Source organism: Leopardus geoffroyi, chromosome E1 (genome assembly GCF_018350155.1).
Source record: "Leopardus geoffroyi isolate Oge1 chromosome E1, O.geoffroyi_Oge1_pat1.0, whole genome shotgun sequence".
Classification (NCBI taxonomy): domain Eukaryota; kingdom Metazoa; phylum Chordata; class Mammalia; order Carnivora; family Felidae; genus Leopardus; species Leopardus geoffroyi.
In genome coordinates, this window is record NC_059330.1 from 13,515,194 (window position 1) to 13,533,860 (window position 18,667).

General features: G+C 43.7%; 2 protein-coding genes across 2 annotated transcripts; one reads left to right on the plus strand and one right to left on the minus strand.

The window, feature by feature from the left end:
- Window positions 1-502: 502 nt before the first annotated feature.
- Window positions 503-2,194, plus strand: LOC123603172 (olfactory receptor-like protein DTMT). Its single transcript, XM_045487721.1, has one exon. It carries the CDS (start codon window positions 617-619, stop codon window positions 1,571-1,573), a length of 957 nt encoding a protein of 318 aa, XP_045343677.1. The 5' UTR covers window positions 503-616; the 3' UTR covers window positions 1,574-2,194.
- A 4,162-nt stretch (window positions 2,195-6,356) lies between these two features.
- Window positions 6,357-8,366, minus strand: LOC123603173 (olfactory receptor 1L6). The gene has a single exon (XM_045487722.1). It carries the CDS (start codon window positions 7,959-7,961, stop codon window positions 7,017-7,019), a length of 945 nt encoding a protein of 314 aa, XP_045343678.1. The 5' UTR covers window positions 7,962-8,366; the 3' UTR covers window positions 6,357-7,016.
- Between the last annotated feature and the right edge of the window lie 10,301 nt (window positions 8,367-18,667).

The window sequence follows — 18,667 nt, forward strand, 5'->3', positions numbered from 1 at the left end:
CCTCTACCACAGAGAGGACCTGACCCTCTTGCTGTGTCCTCTGACCAAGAGAAAATGGTTGTATTTATGGATATTTTGAAGCTGACTGTAGGCATCTCTCTTTAATTATCAGATGTGTGAATAAAATACATTTCCTCCCCCATAATGCTTTACTCTCAGAACTCATTCTGTCTGTGCTGCCGTCTGTAGGACTTTGTCGCAGTAATACCTGCTAACCTGCAAAGTGTAACCAGTTCTGGAAGCACTCCCCACTAAAAGTCAAGCTCCAAAGTTAGACTGTTGGCTGCAGTCCCAGATCTGTTGTTCAATAGGTGTGGGACCTTGGACAAGGTACCTAATGAGTATAAATATCAACTTTTTAAATGTAAAAACTGAAGAAAATAGTACCTATCTCATAGGGCTGCTGTGAAGAATGAATGAGTTAATACATATTATACTTTCATCCTAGTGAAAGAAGTACTGAACTTAACCCTTATGACTTGTGGGTATTTAATTAAAAAAATTAAAATTTCTTTTTGAAAATTCTGAAGTGTGCATACATGTGTGTATATACACATACATATTCACGCTGTCATGCGAATTATTTTTAATTTTACAAAGGTAGAACAAAAGCAACATGAAAATGGGAAACCGAAGTGTCATCTCAGAGTTCCTCCTCCTGGGTCTGCCTATTGAGCCAGAGCTGCGGGACCAGTTCTATGCCCTGTTCCTGCTCGTGTATGTTACCACCATCCTGGGGAACCTGCTCATCATCGTCCTCATTCGCCTGGACTCCCGCCTCCACACGCCCATGTATTTGTTTCTCAGTAACTTGTCCTTCTCTGACCTCTGCTTCTCCTCTGTCACAATGCCCAATCTGCTGCAGAACATGCAGAGCCAGGTCCCGTCTGTCCCCTATGCCGGCTGCCTGACCCAGATGTACTTCTTCCTATTTTTTGGAGACCTGGAGAGCTTCCTCCTGGTGGCCATGGCCTATGACCGCTATGTGGCCATCTGTTTCCCCCTGCACTACACCACCATCATGAGCCCCAAGCTCTGTCTCTCCTTGGTGGTGCTGTCCTGGGTGCTGACTACTGCCCATGCCATGTTGCACACCCTGCTCATGGCCAAGCTGTCCTTCTGTGCCGACAACATAATCCCCCACTTTTTCTGTGACATGTCTGCTCTGCTGAAGCTGGCCTGCTCTGACACTCGAGTCAATGAGTTGGTGATATTTATCATGGGAGGGCTCATTCTCGTCATCCCATTCCTACTCATCGTCACGTCTTATGCACGGATTGTGTCCTCCATCCTCAGGGTCCCTTCTGCCAGGGGCATCCGCAAGGCCTTCTCCACCTGTGGCTCCCACCTCTCCGTGGTGTCTCTCTTCTACGGGACAATCATTGGCCTCTACTTGTGCCCTTCAGACAACAATTCTACTGTTAAGGAGACTGTGATGGCCGTGATGTACACTGTGGTCACCCCTATGCTGAATCCCTTCATCTACAGCCTGAGGAATCGGGACATAAAGGGAGCCTTAGGAAGAGTATGTTCCAAATGGACGATTCAGCTTTCTCTGGGACAGGGACTCTAAAGACTAATGTATGTTTTCAAACAGTAGGCATAATATTGACAGTGAATAGTATTCCGTAAAGTCTAGTAAGCACCAAGCTAATGCAGCCCAGGGGGTTTTCTCATTGTCACGAGGGGTGGGTCCATCTCACATCCTGGGTTTACCAGAGAATCTGGGGGGTGATGTAGCACAAGGACTGACATGTAGTGGACACTTGGCAATTATTATTCAAATTTGAATAAATATCACTCTAACGCTAGTGTTTACTGCACTCAGAGAAAGTACAGTAGTTCCTAATTCTCTAATAAATAAATCCAAATTTCTCAGCCCCTTCAGTGCTTTGCTTCTGCCAAACATGTTTGTTTCATGAAGAATGTCTTCCAGTTTATTATGTACTGCTTTTGTAATTTTTTACTCTCCAAGGATCATCATTTATTCCATTGCTTACCTATTTATTTAGTTTTTAATTTTCATTTCAGGTGTTGGTTGATTCACCACTTTCATGATCATACTCAAAATTTTTTTTTCCTTTGATTTACCAATCACTTGTCAGTTAATGACAGACTGCTTCTTTTGATAATATCTATATTTTGGATGAAAATTTCTCTTTTGAATTAAAATCATATTATATGGAATGAGCCATATGATTCTCTTATGAATTGTTTAATTTATAGACAGTAAAATGGTGGCCCATACATAGCCTAAAGTAGCACAAATAGTGACAGAGGGCTAGAATCTATTTATGACCCCCAGGTAGATTTTTATCCTCTGAAATATTACACTGAAATTATGTGATGCTTTCTTTGTTTACTTCTTTTCACGTATATTTTAAGTGTCTTGAAGACAGGTGCTCTCTTATTTCTTCAATGACTACTTCAGTGCCTTGTACTTGCTAGATGGACAATAATAACTGATTTGATTTGAATACATTTTCATATGTTTCTTGAAATTAAAGTGTGCCTTAAAAAAAAATCTCACCTTTTAAAAGAAGTCTTCCTAATAATGCCAACTTTGACTTCCTTTCTTCTTCAAAAAATTTATTGACTACAAAAAGAATACATTCTCACTGGAAAATTATCCAAACAACAAAGAAATAAATAATAAAGTGGAATGGAAGGTTCCCCCAAATTCTGCCCGCCCCCATAAAAGCAGTTAGAAGTTGGGGAATATTCTATGTACATAGATCATTTCTGTGTAGACTAACATTACATATAATAGCATTAAATTATACACACCATTTTCTCAGGTTGTTATATAAAATATATTTTGAATTCATCATTTCATATAAAGACATATAATGATCTTAGAATCTATACAGTGCTTGTTGAATGGATGCATTTACTATAATTTATTTAAATAATCTTCTTGGTAAACACTGGGGTTGTTTTCAGTTTTTTATGATTTTGAACAATACTTCAATTTTATTTCCTCATCCATACGTTTCCTTGTGGACTTATGCTGTGTTTCTAAGGACACATTCTTAGAAATGGGTGTACTAGATCAAAGGATATGAACAGGTTATAAGTGGGTAGAAGTTGTCAAATTGCCTCCCAGGAATTCTGCTAAGGTAAACTCCTTCCAAAAGTGAATGAGAGTGGCTGGTTCTTTACATGTTCCCAACTCTGGATTTTTTGTTCTGAAAATATTCATCAAAATATGATATTTTACTATTTTTAAATTGAATCTTTGTATGTATCAGTGAGCTCAAACATCTCTTTATATTGATTAGCTACTTTTCCTTGTGCATGTCCTTAGCCTTGAGTCGATTTTCTTTTTTCTTACGATCACATTATCTATCTTGTAGGCAACATTTCCCTCAGTCTGTTATTCATCTTTTGAACTTGGTAGCGATGTGTTTTTCCCTTACTAAGATCATAAACTTCAAAGTAGACAAATAAGTTGATTTTTACTTCATGATTTTTTTCTTCCACATGCTTGGAAATGGCTTTTCTATCCCCAAATTATTATTATTATCTCATTCTTTTTTCTAGCTCTTGTACAGTGTTAGTTTCCACATCTCTATGCTTGATCCACCCAAAATTTTGTTTAAGGCCAACTGTCCTTTTTCTTTTTTCCCCTTCCTCAGCAAGTGAGTTGTCTTCACCTTCACAGGTATAAAAAACTGCCTTTACAATGTCTTAAGTGCTCACATATACTTCCTGGGCTTATTATTATTATTATTATTATTATTATTATTCATTTCTGGACTTATTATATTGATGCCATACTATGTATAACAGTACATTTTAGGTACCTTGTGTGACAAGCCCTTTTCTATATTCTTCTCTTCCAATACTTTCCTGACACATTTATCTTTTCAGATATACTTTAGATCTATTCTGTTAAATTACAATTTAAAAAATCTGTTGGGAAATTAACTTGAGTTACCTTGAATTATTACATTGAATTGTGAATTAGAGTTGGCTATTTGTACAGTTGTCTTACAAACTATAAATAATGAATACCTTTCTATTTATTCCAGGTTTTCATTTCTTAGTTGAATTTTGTAGGTGTCTTAACTTAGTATATTATTACATATTACTTTCTACATTTAGTCCTAGGTATTTTACATTGAAAAAAAAATGTTGGAGGGGGTCACTATTGTGTTTTTAGACAAGTAATTTTTTGTACATAAAAGAGTTACTGATTGTTTTGCATATCATTTTAAAAATATTACACCTTACTAAATTCTCTTATTGTTTTCTAATAAGGATTTCAGTTACCTATCTTGGGTACTGAAGATACACAAAGTTAACATCAGTATTGGTAAGTATGCATATTTCTTTCAAATACTTAGTTCTGTTATTTCTTTTTTCTAATGTATAAAGAAGATGTGTGTGTGTGTATATATATATATGTGTGTGTGTTGGTATACATATATGTGTGTATATATATATATATATATATATATATATATACACACATACATACATACCATGGAATACTACTTGGCAATCAAAAAAGAATGAAATCTTGCCATTTGCAACAACATGTTTGGAACTAGAGTGTATTATGCTAAGTGAAATAAGTCAGTCAGAGAAAGACAAATATATGATTTTACTCATATGTGGAATTTAAGAAACACAACAGATGCACATAGGGGAAGGGAAGGAAAAATAAGATAAAAACAGAGAGGGAGGCAAACCATAAGAGACTCTTAAATACAGAGAACAAGCTGAGGGTTGCTGGAGGGGAAGTTGGTGGGGGGATGGGCTAAATGGGTGATGGGCATTAAGGAGGGCACTAGTTGGGATGAGCACTGGGTGTTGTATGGAAGTGATGAATCACTGGGTTCTACTCCTGAAACCAATACTACACAGTATGTTAACTAACTTGAATTTAAATAAATACATTTTAAAAGAAGGGGGAAAAAAAGAATAATGTGAAATAATAGTGATTCTAAGGAGAGCCCAGATATTAGTGTGAGGCCCTGCTCTTTGTCCTTCAATAACCAAGTGGGGGTATAGTAAAATCTTCAAATAGTTTTGGATATTGGAGGGCACAGTGAACTTTCCCTCCTTGTTTGGTGGTACTCTGGGAGAAGGCACTTTGCAGAAAAGCCCACCACTACACGGCCATATCGTGACAGCTCTGGTCTAGGGAAGCGTGTCTGAAATCCCACACAACATGCGCGTGCACATAAACATGAATCTTTGCAACCATGTTGGGCCATGAAGATCTGAAAAGTTCTTACGTACCCTGTTGGAGCCCTGCTGGAGTTGAGAGCTAGTGTGTCTCCAGAGGCTATCAGGATAATGAGTAAGGGGACCGTGTAGCGGCAGCTAAAGTCAGAGCCCAGAACCAGATGGAAGACGTTGCTGCGTCTAACAGAATCAGTCAGCAGAAACAGTAAGTCCTAAGAAGGGCATCAACTCCCTTCTCAAAAGAAAAGACATGTATTATCCATGCTGAGTGTAGTCGAGGTCCAGCAACAGTGGACCTTAGCAGAGACACCCCTCCCGAAGTCGAGAGGATACACAAGCCTCAAGAATCTGGAAAAGGTTTAACAAAATCAACACAGAGAAACCAGGAGGAAGGAATTCATCAGTATGAAAGTAAAAGCTTGATGGAGTTGAAAACCAAGAAGCAATAGAATAATAATAACTAAATGTTGGTTCTTTGGTAATATGAATAATAACAGATAAAATGGCACGTAAAATAAGGCAACAAAATAGAAAAGATACAAATAAGGAACTCTGGGAGTGAAAAAGAAGCAAAATTAACAGTTAAAGACGCAATCTTAAAATCACGAGAATACTATTGAAATAAAAGAAATTGAAAATACAGGCACAATTATATTTTAGGAACTTATATATTACTAAAATATGCTCAATATTATGAAACAGTCAACTACAAATTATTGAAGAAGATAAACTGCTTAGTCTTACAGCTTTGGGAAGCCTGCTTGGTTTCTCTAGGCCTGTTTCCTCTCTTGTGCAATGAGAGTAATATCTTCCTCCTAGAATCTTGTGAGATTTAAGGCAGACATACATGTAGAGTACTTAGGACAGTGCCTGGCACATAAGTCCTCACTAAATGTTATCTTTTATTATTTTTATGACAAGGATATCATTACATCATTGTAATAGTGAAACATTGGGAAAGCATAACCATCAATAAGAGAATGGTTAAACTCTGGAATATCACAGTATAGCATTCTATACCATGAAGCTAAAAGTGAAAAAGTTCCATCTATTGTGATAAGAAAAGATCTCCTAGACTATTGTTGCATGACAAGGGAAATTACAGAATAATATGTAGAGAGTGAGATGATCTATGTGTCAAAAGCAGGGAGAGAAAGGCAGGGGAGGTATTGAACTGGTAACTGGGATGGGGGTGGAGGTTGGATTGAGTGATAGTCAAGGAGAATTGTATCTTCATCTGTATTTTTGAACTCCTGCCATGAAAATGATGGACATATTGTCTAGGGAATAGAACTTAAAAATAATTTTTTGAATACTTAAAATAAAAACCAGGTCTTTCCTGAAGTTTCCAGAAAAGGAGTCTGAAAAGAATGTGGTCTACACTGCAGCGCCCTCCCCCCCCCCCCCCCCCCGCCAAAAAAAAAAAACCTCCTTAAAAACTCTTGCATCTGCACTGCTTCTCGGCTTTCCTCTCCATCCACTAGACTGCTGCCATATCACACTCTTCCCCCTTTCTCTACAGAAGCTACAAGGCTCTTTCCTTGGTCCCCTGCTTGTTCCCTTTCATTTTTCCAAAATTTACAAGTAGCTTCTATTTCAAACATTCAGCCAAGGCAGAAAAGAATTTAGCTTATTGCTATGTACCCATCCCTGTAAAATAAACACATTGTCACCTTTGTTTCGGGTCTAATTTTTAATTTAACCAGAAATAAGATGCTACAGGACCAATATTGCTAGTGCTTTGGGAAGCTAGAAAAAGAGGGGCGTGTTCTTTTGTAATCTTTCTTATCATTGAAATGCCAGTGAACCAGGACGTGCCCTCACACCTCTTGGGGTGCAGCCCTCCATCTGAGCCCCCTTTTCAGGGCGCCCTTGACCTCCTTGTTGCGAAGGCTGTAGATGAAAGGGTTCAAGGTCGGTGTGAGCACAGCATAGACCACGCTGGCCAGGCGGTCATAGCGGGCTGAGTAGGCGGAGGACGGCCGGAAATAGACGGAGAGGACAGAGCCGAAGAAAAGCGACACCACCACCAGATGGGCCCCGCAGGTGGCGAAGGCGCGGCGCCGGCCCCCGGCCGCCCGCACTCCCAGCACCGCGACGAGGATGCGCACGTAAGACAGCGACACGAGGAGCAGCGGGGTGAGCACCACGGCCAGGCCCTCGGAGAAGATGGCAGCCTCCGCGGTCGCCGTGTCCGAGGTCGCCAAGCTCAGCATCACCGTCATGTCACAGAAGAAGTGGCGCACAGGGGCGGGGCACGGGTAGGAGAGCGCCGAGATGAGCAGCGTGTGCAGCAGCGAGTGCAGGTGGGCCACGGCCCAGGACGTGGTCACCAGCGCCGCGCAGCGCCGGGGCGTCATGACCGCGCAGTAGTGCAGGGGGCGGCAGACGGCCACCGCGCGGTCGTAGGACATGGCTGCCAGCAGGTAGCTCTCGGTGATGCCCAGAGCCACGAAGAAGTACATCTGGGAAAAGCATCCCTGGAAGGACACGGCCTGGCGCGGGTGGAGCAAGCCGGCCAGCAGTCTGGGGACGGTGACAGTGGTAAAGCAGACGTCTACGAGGCTCAGGTGACCCAGGAAATAGTACATGGGGGAGCGGAGGGCCCCATCCGACCTCACCACCACCACCATGGCGAGGTTGCCCAGGGCATTGAGCAGGTAGACGCCGAGGAAGAGCAGGAAGAGCAGCGGGTGGATGTCTGTTCCATCCACCAGGCCGAGGAGGAGGAATTCTGGGGCCGTCGTGAGGTTGGCCAGGGCCATGGAGCGGCCAGAGAGGCGGGGGCGCTGAGGGTGCAGATGAGGAGCAGGCGTAAGTTCTGGCACCTTTCGGTAGGCTTCAGCATGTGCGGGTTCCGTATCCTATTTTTAAATTTACGCTTGCTAAAAAGGCTTGGAAACCACACTGCCCACCCAGTAATCCTCATTTCATGAAGAAACTCAGTATCTGAATGCCAGTAGGGTGTCCTAAGGTATCGGGCAGTTTCAAGCTTGGAGTAGAACAGACCTGAGTTTGACATCTGGCTCTACCGCTCAGGTGCTATGACGGCTCTAAACCTCCATTTCTTCTTCTTTCATTGAAGAAAATACTAATAGCTACCCATGGAGTTGTTGTGAAGATAAAGTGGGTAATAAGTGTAAAATACTTAGCGCAGCACCCAGCACCCAAAACTCTTGCCTATCTACCCACCTCCCTGCCACCCATCTATTTATCTACCATCATTTGCATAGTCAAACAAGCAGTTGAGGCAGAATTGGGACCCAGGCCATCTGGAAACCAGTGGAAGTTTCTTCATAAAACCCCTTATGGCATTTGCCATTTGTTTATTCACCACGTATTATGTGCTAACTCAGGAATCATTAAACTTTTCTGTCAAGGATCACAGAGTATTTTAGGCCTGTGGGCCATAGGGTCTCTTACAAGTATTCAGGTCTGCCATTGAAGCGTGAAAACAGCCATTGATAGTATGTAAATGAACGGCCTTGGCTTTGTTCCAATAAAACTTTATTATAAACAGGCAGAAGGGCAGATTTGGCCCGTAAGACATAGTTGGCTGACTCCTGTGCTAGGGCCTGTGGGGAACAGGGTGAAGCTTAGCTTTTGCCCACAGTTTGACCTAGAGCAGCTTGCAGTGTTTCCTCCTTTACTAATTTTATGAACCACGTGGGAGTAAATTATTCTACCGGAGGAGTTTGGCAAGAATATAAAGAAGAGATGGGATTTGAACTGGGTCTTGGAGAATGAATACGGTTTTATCCAGCAGACGTGCTATGGTGTCGGAGGGGGAGGCATCCAGACAGGGGGAAGAGATTGTGTGGGATTGTTGGCAGGGGGCGCATGGAATGAAGAAGGTAACATCCACTATGATACTGGGGCAAGTCTTGTCTTTGCTCTGACCTCAGCTGACTGAAAACTTCAAAGTTTCTCAGTAAACCAAGTGATTTCAATTATCTCTGAAACAAAGCACTCATTTTGTCACCCACTCAATCTCTTCCTTAAAACACATTTTTTCCCACTGATGCAAAGTTTCTGTAAATGTTCTATTCCTAGCCTAGCCTATCCCTGCTTTGTCAGGAAAGAGGGCCAGGCTTTGGTGAGATCCCAGAGAGTGGACCGAGTCAGTTCTTAGCTCAGATGCTCCTTGCAAGAAGGAGCTGTGCTTATTCCCTGTCTTGCCAAATGATCTATACACAAAACTCACTCAATTGGTATTTGTTGAATGAAGCTTTTTAAAGAGCAATGAGAGAAAAAAGAGGCAAGGGAAGGTGGAAGAGAGGAGATGATGTGCAAACTGCAGTGTCTGCTCTTGTCGTGTTTCAGGAGAAGTCCCAGATGTTGCCTATTTTTTCATTTTTCTGCTTTTCTATCACTGTCACTCACTGGCTATCGCAGGGAGTCATCTGCTTATGCCAACTGCACGCCTATCCCCAGAACAGAGCTGAAGTGTTGAACAGCCAGGACCTTGGTACCTCTCCGATTCGTCCTCTTTTGAGGTACAGGATTCTCCCCTGCAGAGCCCCTGACCTTCCCTCCCCACCTCCAGGTGGGCACTGCATGATATAGAGGAAAAGCCACTGGCTTTGCAGTCAGAGCCACCTGGGTTTTAATCCTGATTGACTTTGTAAACGTAGACCCATATTCATCCCATCTCTACTCTTCTCATCTATAGAATGGAAATACTGATGATTCCTCTCTGCGTGGTTGATGCCATGATTAAATGGGTAATGTATATATAAGCACGTAGCAGGGAATGGTTGCTTAGTAGATGTTGGTTCCCTTTCCCTCAGCTTCTGATGCCTTCTCCCTGTTCCCCGAGGCTACTAGAGGCAATCCAGTCCACTGCTGGAAGCCTGTAGTTATTTAAAGATGTTTTTCTTAATCTCAGCTGAAACCTGCTTCCCTGTAACTTCTACAAGTGGTCGCAGTTTTGGCCACTGAAGGTTAAACACCTAATCTCCCTTCTCTGCAGCTTTTCACACAGTGTTAAAAAAAAGGCTATGAGGTGTTCTTCTCTCCAATCCAAACACACCTGGTGCCTTAGATTCTTTCCTAGAGGACCTAATTTCCAGGTCCTTTTCCATTATGGTCAACCTCTGTTTTGCCAATGTGTTTTTTAACTGGAATTGGACTCAGTGGTCTTTCTGGGGTTGGGTTGTGTGGGGTTCTCTGGGGGCACTGTAACAGCTCAGCTGTCCACTTCACACCTATCTGTTGAGCGCCTGCTTTGGATCAGGCTTTCTGTTGGTATCTTGGATTATAAAGGCAGGTCAGCTACGGTCCTTGACCTCCAGCCATGCACAACAAGAAGTACTACACTAACTGTATGAACAAAGTAGTAGGAGTAATTTCCTGTGCTTGTCTGATTCGGGGAAGATTCCAAAGAAGAGGTGAAGTTTGAACTGGGGTTGGAAGAATCAGTAGGAGCTCACCAGATAGAGAGCTGGAAGTGGGAAGGGCGTTTCAGGCAGGCAGAGAGAATGTGAAGGCAGAGAAAGGTATTTTGGGGGTGGGGGGGAGAGCTGACACACGGCTTTGTCCTCCCTACCCCTGTGAGGCACAGTGGAGTGGGGTGGAGTGGAAGATAGGACCCAAGGCAGGGAGACAGCAGAGGAATGTTGGGTTCTCTCACCTGAAGGGCAGCATGCCAGGCCTCAACACTGTCTGCACCGTCTGTGGGCTGGTTTCCCTCCTGGCCAGAGGTCCCCGATCTTGAGGACAGATGCATTCTCATCCATCTTCACCCAGAGACTTGAGCGTGTTTCCTGTGGGCTAGGACAGCAGCCTTAAAGAGAGAGAAAGCCAGAACTAAAAGGGGCCTGGAGATTCTTGAGCCATGCTCTCTCTACTCAGTTTACTGCCCTGCTGGTCTCCCATTGCCCATCGGGTACAGTGCAAATGGCTCAGCCTGGCAGCCAGAGCTTCCCAACTTGGTTCTCCTGTGGTCTCAGCTCCAACTGCTTCCACATGCTTCCCTGTCCCCCCACCCTAGCCAGGCTGGCCTCCTCACCATCTCTTGTTCACACGTTTCTCACAGGCTTGTCCTGTACACTGCTCCTTACATGAAATGCTCTTCCTACCCTTTCCCAATGCCCAACTCTGGTTCCACCCCCTCCAAGAAGCCCCACCTTCTTTCCTGACTCCTCCAGCCCTCGCTTGAATGCCTCTCTCCTCTCTGTCTGGTAACCCTCCTTTGGAACTTAGCCCTTATTTGCTGGTGTTGTGACTTCTGCTGTAATGCTTATCTTCTCCACAAGATGATGGACTTTCTGAGGGCAAATATTTACTTATCTGTTCCTATCTGGCCTCAGACCTGGCACAGAGCCTTGTCTTTTTTTTTTTTTTTTTTTTTTTTTTTTAATCATTTAGAGAGAGAGACACACAGAATGTGAGGGTGGGGAGGAACAGAGGGAGGAACACAGAATCGGAAGCAGGCTCCAATCTCTGAGCTGTCAGCACAGAGCCTGACGTGGGGCTCAAACTGACAAACCATGAGATCATGACCAGAGCCAAAGTTGGACACTTAACTGACTGAGGCACCCAGGCGCCCCATCACACAGGGCTTTGTCTTAACTCTCCTGGCAGTCAGAGAAGGCTCCACAGAGGAGGTGGCATTTGAACAGGGCCAGTTTGAAGGACAAGACATTCACTGGACAGACAAGAGTAGAAAGGAGCTCTAGAAAGAGGGAATAGTATGTACAAAGGAAATTACAGGAGAAACCTCAGAGATGTTACTTAACCTCTTTGAGGCATATATATTCACTTAGCAAATAGTAGGTACTTTAAAAATGTCAATTTCCTCCCCATCTCCCCCAGCCTCGAAACACTTTTGGTGATGGGAGATAAACCGACTGAATTTATGTTGGCTCCCCCGGAAATCCGGGCACAGGACTGGTTTCCCTGGATGCTGAGCTGCAGGTTTTGACTCCGAGCCCCTTCCTAAGGCCCAGGCATGGCAGGTGTCTCTTTGAAATGGATAGGAGTGACTTATTTAAGGTCACAAAATGAGGCAGAGAATCTTAGGATCTAGAACCAGAAACCCCGTCCCCCAGGCAGCTTACAGAAAAGGTCACCTTTGCAGCAAACACTCAGATGCCCCAAGACATAGAAGTACACAGGGATATGAGCCTGCACAAAGATGCAGACATATCCTGATAAATCGAGTCACACGGACATGCCAGAGACACACTCACACCCACCAGGACAGCAATAGACACACATGGGCACACATGGATACCCACTAACAGTCATTTACACAGAGGTGTAGACGCATACACAGATCCATCCAAAGACATACCTGCCATATACACACAAAGACCCAGACCCAGACCCCTACACTCAAAAATGCGAGAGACGTAGAGACCTCCATGGATTCTTCCAGCCACACAGCAGTCAACACACAAATGCCAACAACTTCCTCCTTCCTCTCACTCTTGCTGAAAGTCTCCATTTGCCTTATCAGACGGGGACACGGGCAGTGGGAAAAAGGGGAAACCATTGCTCGCCCCCAGCACTCCCAGTCCTGGGAATGTCTGTCCAACTCCTTGACTTTGGTCCCTTGCTGGTCAGCTCAGATTCTTCTCCTGAATAGCCTTCTCTTCAACCAGTTTTAGCCAAAGATGAGGCCTTTCTATTCCAAGGGCTTCCTTCTATCCTCTCCTTTCCTCTGCCAACTTCTCATTCATTTCTCTTTAATAATTTATATAGCAATCTTGCCTGTTGTATCTACTCTATGCCGGGCAGGTAGTTAAGCACCAGGCAGGGAGGGCATTCAGAGCTTTATGAACAAGACACGATCAAAGAGTTCATCTTCTTATCTTGGCATCAGCAATTGGCAACGATTTAAACATATCACCTAACCCAACAGCCATGACACAAATGGGAAACAAGGCCCAGAGAACACGGTCTGAAGTCATTCAGCAATTTGGGGATAGAGCTGGGAACTGAATCCAGGAGTCTGAACTACCTATGGTTTTGTGCACTTCCTCATCCTTCTGTCACGCATTGGCAAGTACTTCTCATTTATCTCTCTCCCCCATCCCCCCGTTCTCTCTTTCTCCCCCTGATTTAGCCCTTGCCTTTCTGCCATTGATTATTCTGCTCTGTGCCAGCAAGTCTCCTGCCTGACCACTTATCTGTGAGTACAGATGGGCTCTGCCCTCCACACCACACACCCAGAGGCTGATCTGCTACCAGCAGGGGGAGTTAAGGCAGGCACGCCTGGGGAAGAAGATTGACCTCAACAGCCAAAGGTGAGAGGGGTGGCATGTCGACTGGGGGGTCACTCACTAACTAATTAACCAGGAAACTTCATAAAGGATGGGCTTTGCACCCCGTCAGCCCTCAGCCAGCATGACTTCTCTCCTACCCTTCTAGAGAGACTGAGTAGGCGAGGGGGAACAAAGGAGTCTGGGAATCCAGAGTTGGGAGAGACGCCCCTCTGTGGTGACCACCCATGCTCGGAGGATGCTATCACTCCTCTGCCTCCTTCTAAGAAAGTGCTAATGGCCTGAGAAGGACGGGGCTTGTTGACAATCACAGAGCAAAGGACCCTGGTCTATTCTATCTGGCTGTACTCACGCTGTGCTGCAACCGTCACCCCTCAAAGCTGTGACCTCGCTGTGATTCCTCTGTTAGGGAAGAGCCCTTTCTCTGACCTCCCTGTGAGGAAAGCAGTAAGGTGGAGCTGGGGACTTAGATGCCCAGTCTCCCAGCCTGGGCTCCCGGAGCCCTTCTCTGAGCCCACCTCGGCCCCAGAGTTCCCACCTGACCTAGAAGTGGAGGGAGGGAGGAGGGGCTGGAGCTGCCGGCAGATTCACCCCAGGACAGCAGGCTCGGGAGATGTCTGTGGAGCTGTGCTTGATGGACTTCAGGAGTGCTGCCCTCTGTCACCCCACAGCCCCGGTCCGAGATGCCAGGAGCTCAGCCCTGCCCAGCTAGAGCCAGGGCAAGAGGACTTCTGCTCCTTGTTCCAAAGCCTTTTGACTGTCCTGTCCTCATTGGCCTGACACAGCAGCCCTCCTGCATCTGCAGGGCGACCTAATTCCCAGGCTGATTAATTTCTTCTGACGCATTAAATGTGTGGAACTAACTGGTAGCCACATCCCGGGGGATAACGTCTCCAACTCGACTATTCACTCAGTTTGAAAACATTGTTCAGCGTCCATGGGGTGCTGGCCCCGTTGCGCTCTGAGGAGTGTCAGAGAAGTCTTGGAATGAGTAAGGCGTTCAAGTCCTGACCAGCTGTGGGAGTCTGGGCAAGTGTCTTCCCCACTCTGGGCCTCGGTTTCCCCATCAGTAAATGGAGAAGGGTGAACTGACAGAGTCTGAGGATCCCCTCATGTTAGAGAATGGAACATATGGATGGGCCCTGGATAGTTAACATTCAGGTCTGGGAAGGGAGGCTTGGGCACAGGCAGTACAATGCTGGGCAGTGTGTGCCCGTGGGGCTCAGAGTAGAAGTTGTGCCAATGGCTTGGGTGTTCAGAGAGTATACCTGGGAGAAAGTGGGATTTAAATGGAGCAGAAGAATGGGAGGATATGGGTGTGTGGGAAGGCAGTGTGGGAAAACCCAGGGATCTAGGGAGCATGGTACATGCAGAGGGGCCCTGGGAAATACAATGGAAGGGAAAGGCTACCTGTACAAGTTTCCAACAGGGGAGAAGGTCCATGCATCCATGTCCCAGGGTCTCTGGCATCATCCTGCCCTTCTTGCTGTGAGACCTTGAGGAAGTTAGTCAAATTTTCTGTACTTCAGTATCTCACCTTTAAAATGGGAAAATAATAGAAACTACTTGAGGGTGCCTGGGTGACTCAGTTGGTTAAGCCTTTGACTTTTGATTTTGGCTTAGGTCATGATCTCATGGTTGTGAGATCAAGCCCCATGTCAGGCCCAGCGCTGGTGTAGAGCCTGCTTGGGATTCTCTCTCTCCCTCTTCCTCTGCGCCTCCTCGACTCACGCTCCCTCCCTCCCACCCTCCCTCTCTCTCTCAAATAATAATAATAGTAATAATAATAATAATAATAATAATAATAATAATAGAACCTATTTTATAGGGATGCTACAAGGAACATAAAGCCTTTGGAACAGTGCCCAGCACACAGCAACCACAGGCTACATGTTGGCTGTGACAGTTATTACCCCTTGGCCATTCTTACTATGTGCTAAGTGTCTTAGGGTTTGTTCTTGCACCCTCCTGACCTGGATTTTCTTTTAAGGAAGGCACCTTGAATTTTTCCATTTTGCTGATACACATGAAATGACTGTTGCTCACTAAAAAAGGTACTGTCTTCATGTTCCTAGTAGCTGTTTCAAATAGATCCTGGGATAATGACTAATGTCCTAAGAATAGCATGCTGTTACAGCATGTGATAATATGTTGTTCTATTCACTGTGCTCCTATTGTTTAACAATTGTTTAACATTCCATACTGCACAAGGGAAACATGGCTGCCAAGGAAAAATGGCAACAACTAAATCAAAGGGATTCTTCAGAGACTTGCTGGCTCTAAATTCCTGTGGCATGATTTTCTTTTCTTTTTTCCAAAAAGTTTTTATTGTGGTAAAATACATATAAAATTTACCATGTTAACCATTTTTTAAAGGTTTATTTATTTACTGAGAGAGAGAGAGAGAGAGAGAGAGAGAGAGAGCCTGAGCAGAGGAAGAGCAGAGATAGAGGGAGACAGAGAATTCCAAGCAGGTTCCACATTGTCAGCCCAGAGCCTGACTCGGGGCTCGAAACTCATAAAACTGTGAGACTATGACCTGAGCCAAAAACAAGAGTTGGACACTTAACCAACTGAGCCACCCAGGCTTCCCCATCTTAATCATTTTTAATTACTTTTAAGAATCCAAGTATAATTAACACAGTATTAGTTTCAGGTGTACAATGTAACGATTCAATAATTTTATACATTTCTCAGTACTCATCAAGATAAGTGTACTCAATCTTGTTTTCTCCTTTTCACCCATCCCTCCACTCACCTCCCGTCTGGCAACCACCAGTTTGTCCTCTGTATTTAATAGTCTGTTTTTTTGCTTATCTCTTTTTTCTTTGTTCATTTATTTTGTTTCTTAAATTCCACATATGAGGGGTGCCTGGGTGGCTCGGTTGGTTGAGTGTCCAACTCTTGATTTCAGCTCAGGTCACGGTCATGAGATTGAGCCCCACATCAGGCTCTGTGCTGGGTGTGGAGCCTGCTTGGGATTCTCTCTCTCCCTCTTCCTCTGCTTCTCTCTCTCTCTCAGAAACAAAAAATTCTACATCTGAAGGAAACCATATGGTATTTGTCTTTCTCTGACTTATTTCACTTAGTTTTATACCCTCTAGGTCCATCCATGTTGTTGCAAATGGCAAGATTTTGTTCTTTTTTATGGCTAGTAATATTCTATTGTACATATGTAACACATCTTACTTTTCCATTCATCTACTGATGGATACTTGGGTTGTTTCCTGTTGTAAATAATGCTGCAATAAACAGAGGGGTTCACAGCAAAGGAAATTATCAACAAAACAAGAGACAACCTAGTGAATGGGAGAAGGTATTTGCAAATAATATGTCTAATAAAGGGTTTATCCAAAATATAGAAAGAACTTATAGAGCTCAGCACCAAAAATAAAAACAAACAAAACACAACCAAAACCCACAACAACCGAAAACAAATAATCCACTTAAAAAATGGGCAGGGAACCTGAATGAACATTTTTCCAAAGAGGACATACAGATAGGCAACATACACATGCAAAGATGCTCAAGATCACCAATCATCAGAGAAATGCAAATTAAAATCACAGTGAGATATCAACTTTACACAGTCAGAATCGCTAATAGAAAAAGCATAAGAAACAATTAAGTGTCAGTGAAGATGTGGAGAAAAAGGAACGCTTGAGCCCTGTTGGTGAGAATGCAACGTGGTGCAGCTACTGTGGAAAATAGTATGGAGGTTCCTCAAAAGGTTAAAAATAGAACTATCATATATCTAGTAATCCCACTACTGGGTATTTGCCCCAAAGAAAATCAAAACAGGGGCACCTGGGTGGCGCAGTCGGTTAAGCGTCCGACTTCAGCCAGGTCACGATCTCGCGGTCCGGGAGTTCGAGCCCCGCGTCGGGCTCTGGGCTGATGGCTCAGAGCCTGGGGCCTGTTTCCGATTCTGTGTCTCCCTCTCTCTCTGCCCCTCCCCCGTTCATGCTCTGTCTCTCTCTGTCCCAAAAATAAATAAACATTGAAAAAAAAAATTTAAAAAAAAAAAGAAAAAAAGGAAAATCAAAACACTAGTTCAAAAGGATATATGCACTCTTATGTTTACCGCATCTTAACTGTGTTTACATGTATGGTTCAGTGCTATTAAGTACCACTTTTCTTTTCAAATTTATTTTTTCTTAAAAATAAAAAAATGTTCTTGTTTATTCTCCTCCTCACCTTTAAATTTTCTTTATTTGATTTTTCCCCTACTCTAAGGGTAACATTTACCTGTTATAACAAATTAAAAAATATAGAGATGTATAAAGAAAAAACTAATCTCTCCCGACCTCTTCCCATATCTCACCGCTATGAGGTAGTCAGTTTTTTTTTTTAATTTTTTTTTTAATGTTTATTTATTTTCGAGAGAGACAGAGATAGAATGTGAGTGGGTTAGGGACAGAGAGAGAGGGAGACACAGAAGCAGAAGCAGGCTCCAGGCTCTGAGCTGTCAGCACAGAGCCCGACGCAGGGCTCGAACTCATGAACCACGAGATCATGACCTGAGCCAAAGTTGGACGCTCAACCGACTGAGCCACCCAGGCGCCCCTGAGGTAGTCAGTTTTGACAGTCAGGTTCCATGCTGTTCTCTCAGCTCATACAAACCCATATCCATCCATCCATCCATCCATCCATCCATCCATCATCCACCATCTATCCATCCACACACATAAATACAAATTAAGTTTTTTAAATGTGTTTTTTAGTACAAAGAGAATATAAGTATAAAGGAAATATGTAGAGATATTGGCAAAGGATTTTGTCTTCTAGTGAAGCAAGTATTTTTGTTGTATTTATCCCTCCAACACATACACAAGGCTGAGCACTTTTTCCTTTTCCTTTTCAACCACAGACCTTAAGTTAAAAAAATAAACCACATGGTATTCATGTTAATAACTACACGTCCCATAAAATGAACATGCCACAAGTTTTTTAATTATCGTCCTAACTTTGAACAAATTATTACGGAAGGTATGTCAACTCAGGCCTTTTTTCCTCCTTGCTGCTTTCCTAAGACCCCACAGAGAAAATCCAGGGTCAAAGAGGTGAACATTTCTCTAACTCCTAACAAATGTAGGGAAGGAATTCATCAAGCAAGCCTTTTTACTAACTACACAGCCACCAGCAGTGGTGAATGTGCTTTCTCTATTTCATAATAGTGAAATACTATCACGATTTTTAGTATTAACTTTTTTATTCTTCATTTTTGTCTCTGGGGAAGATAG

Coding starts and splice junctions, on each gene's coding strand:
- LOC123603172 (XM_045487721.1), top strand. CDS start 617: ATGAAAATGGGAAACCGAAGTGTCATCTCAGAGTTCCTCCTCCTGGGT.
- LOC123603173 (XM_045487722.1), bottom strand. CDS start 7,961: ATGGCCCTGGCCAACCTCACGACGGCCCCAGAATTCCTCCTCCTCGGC.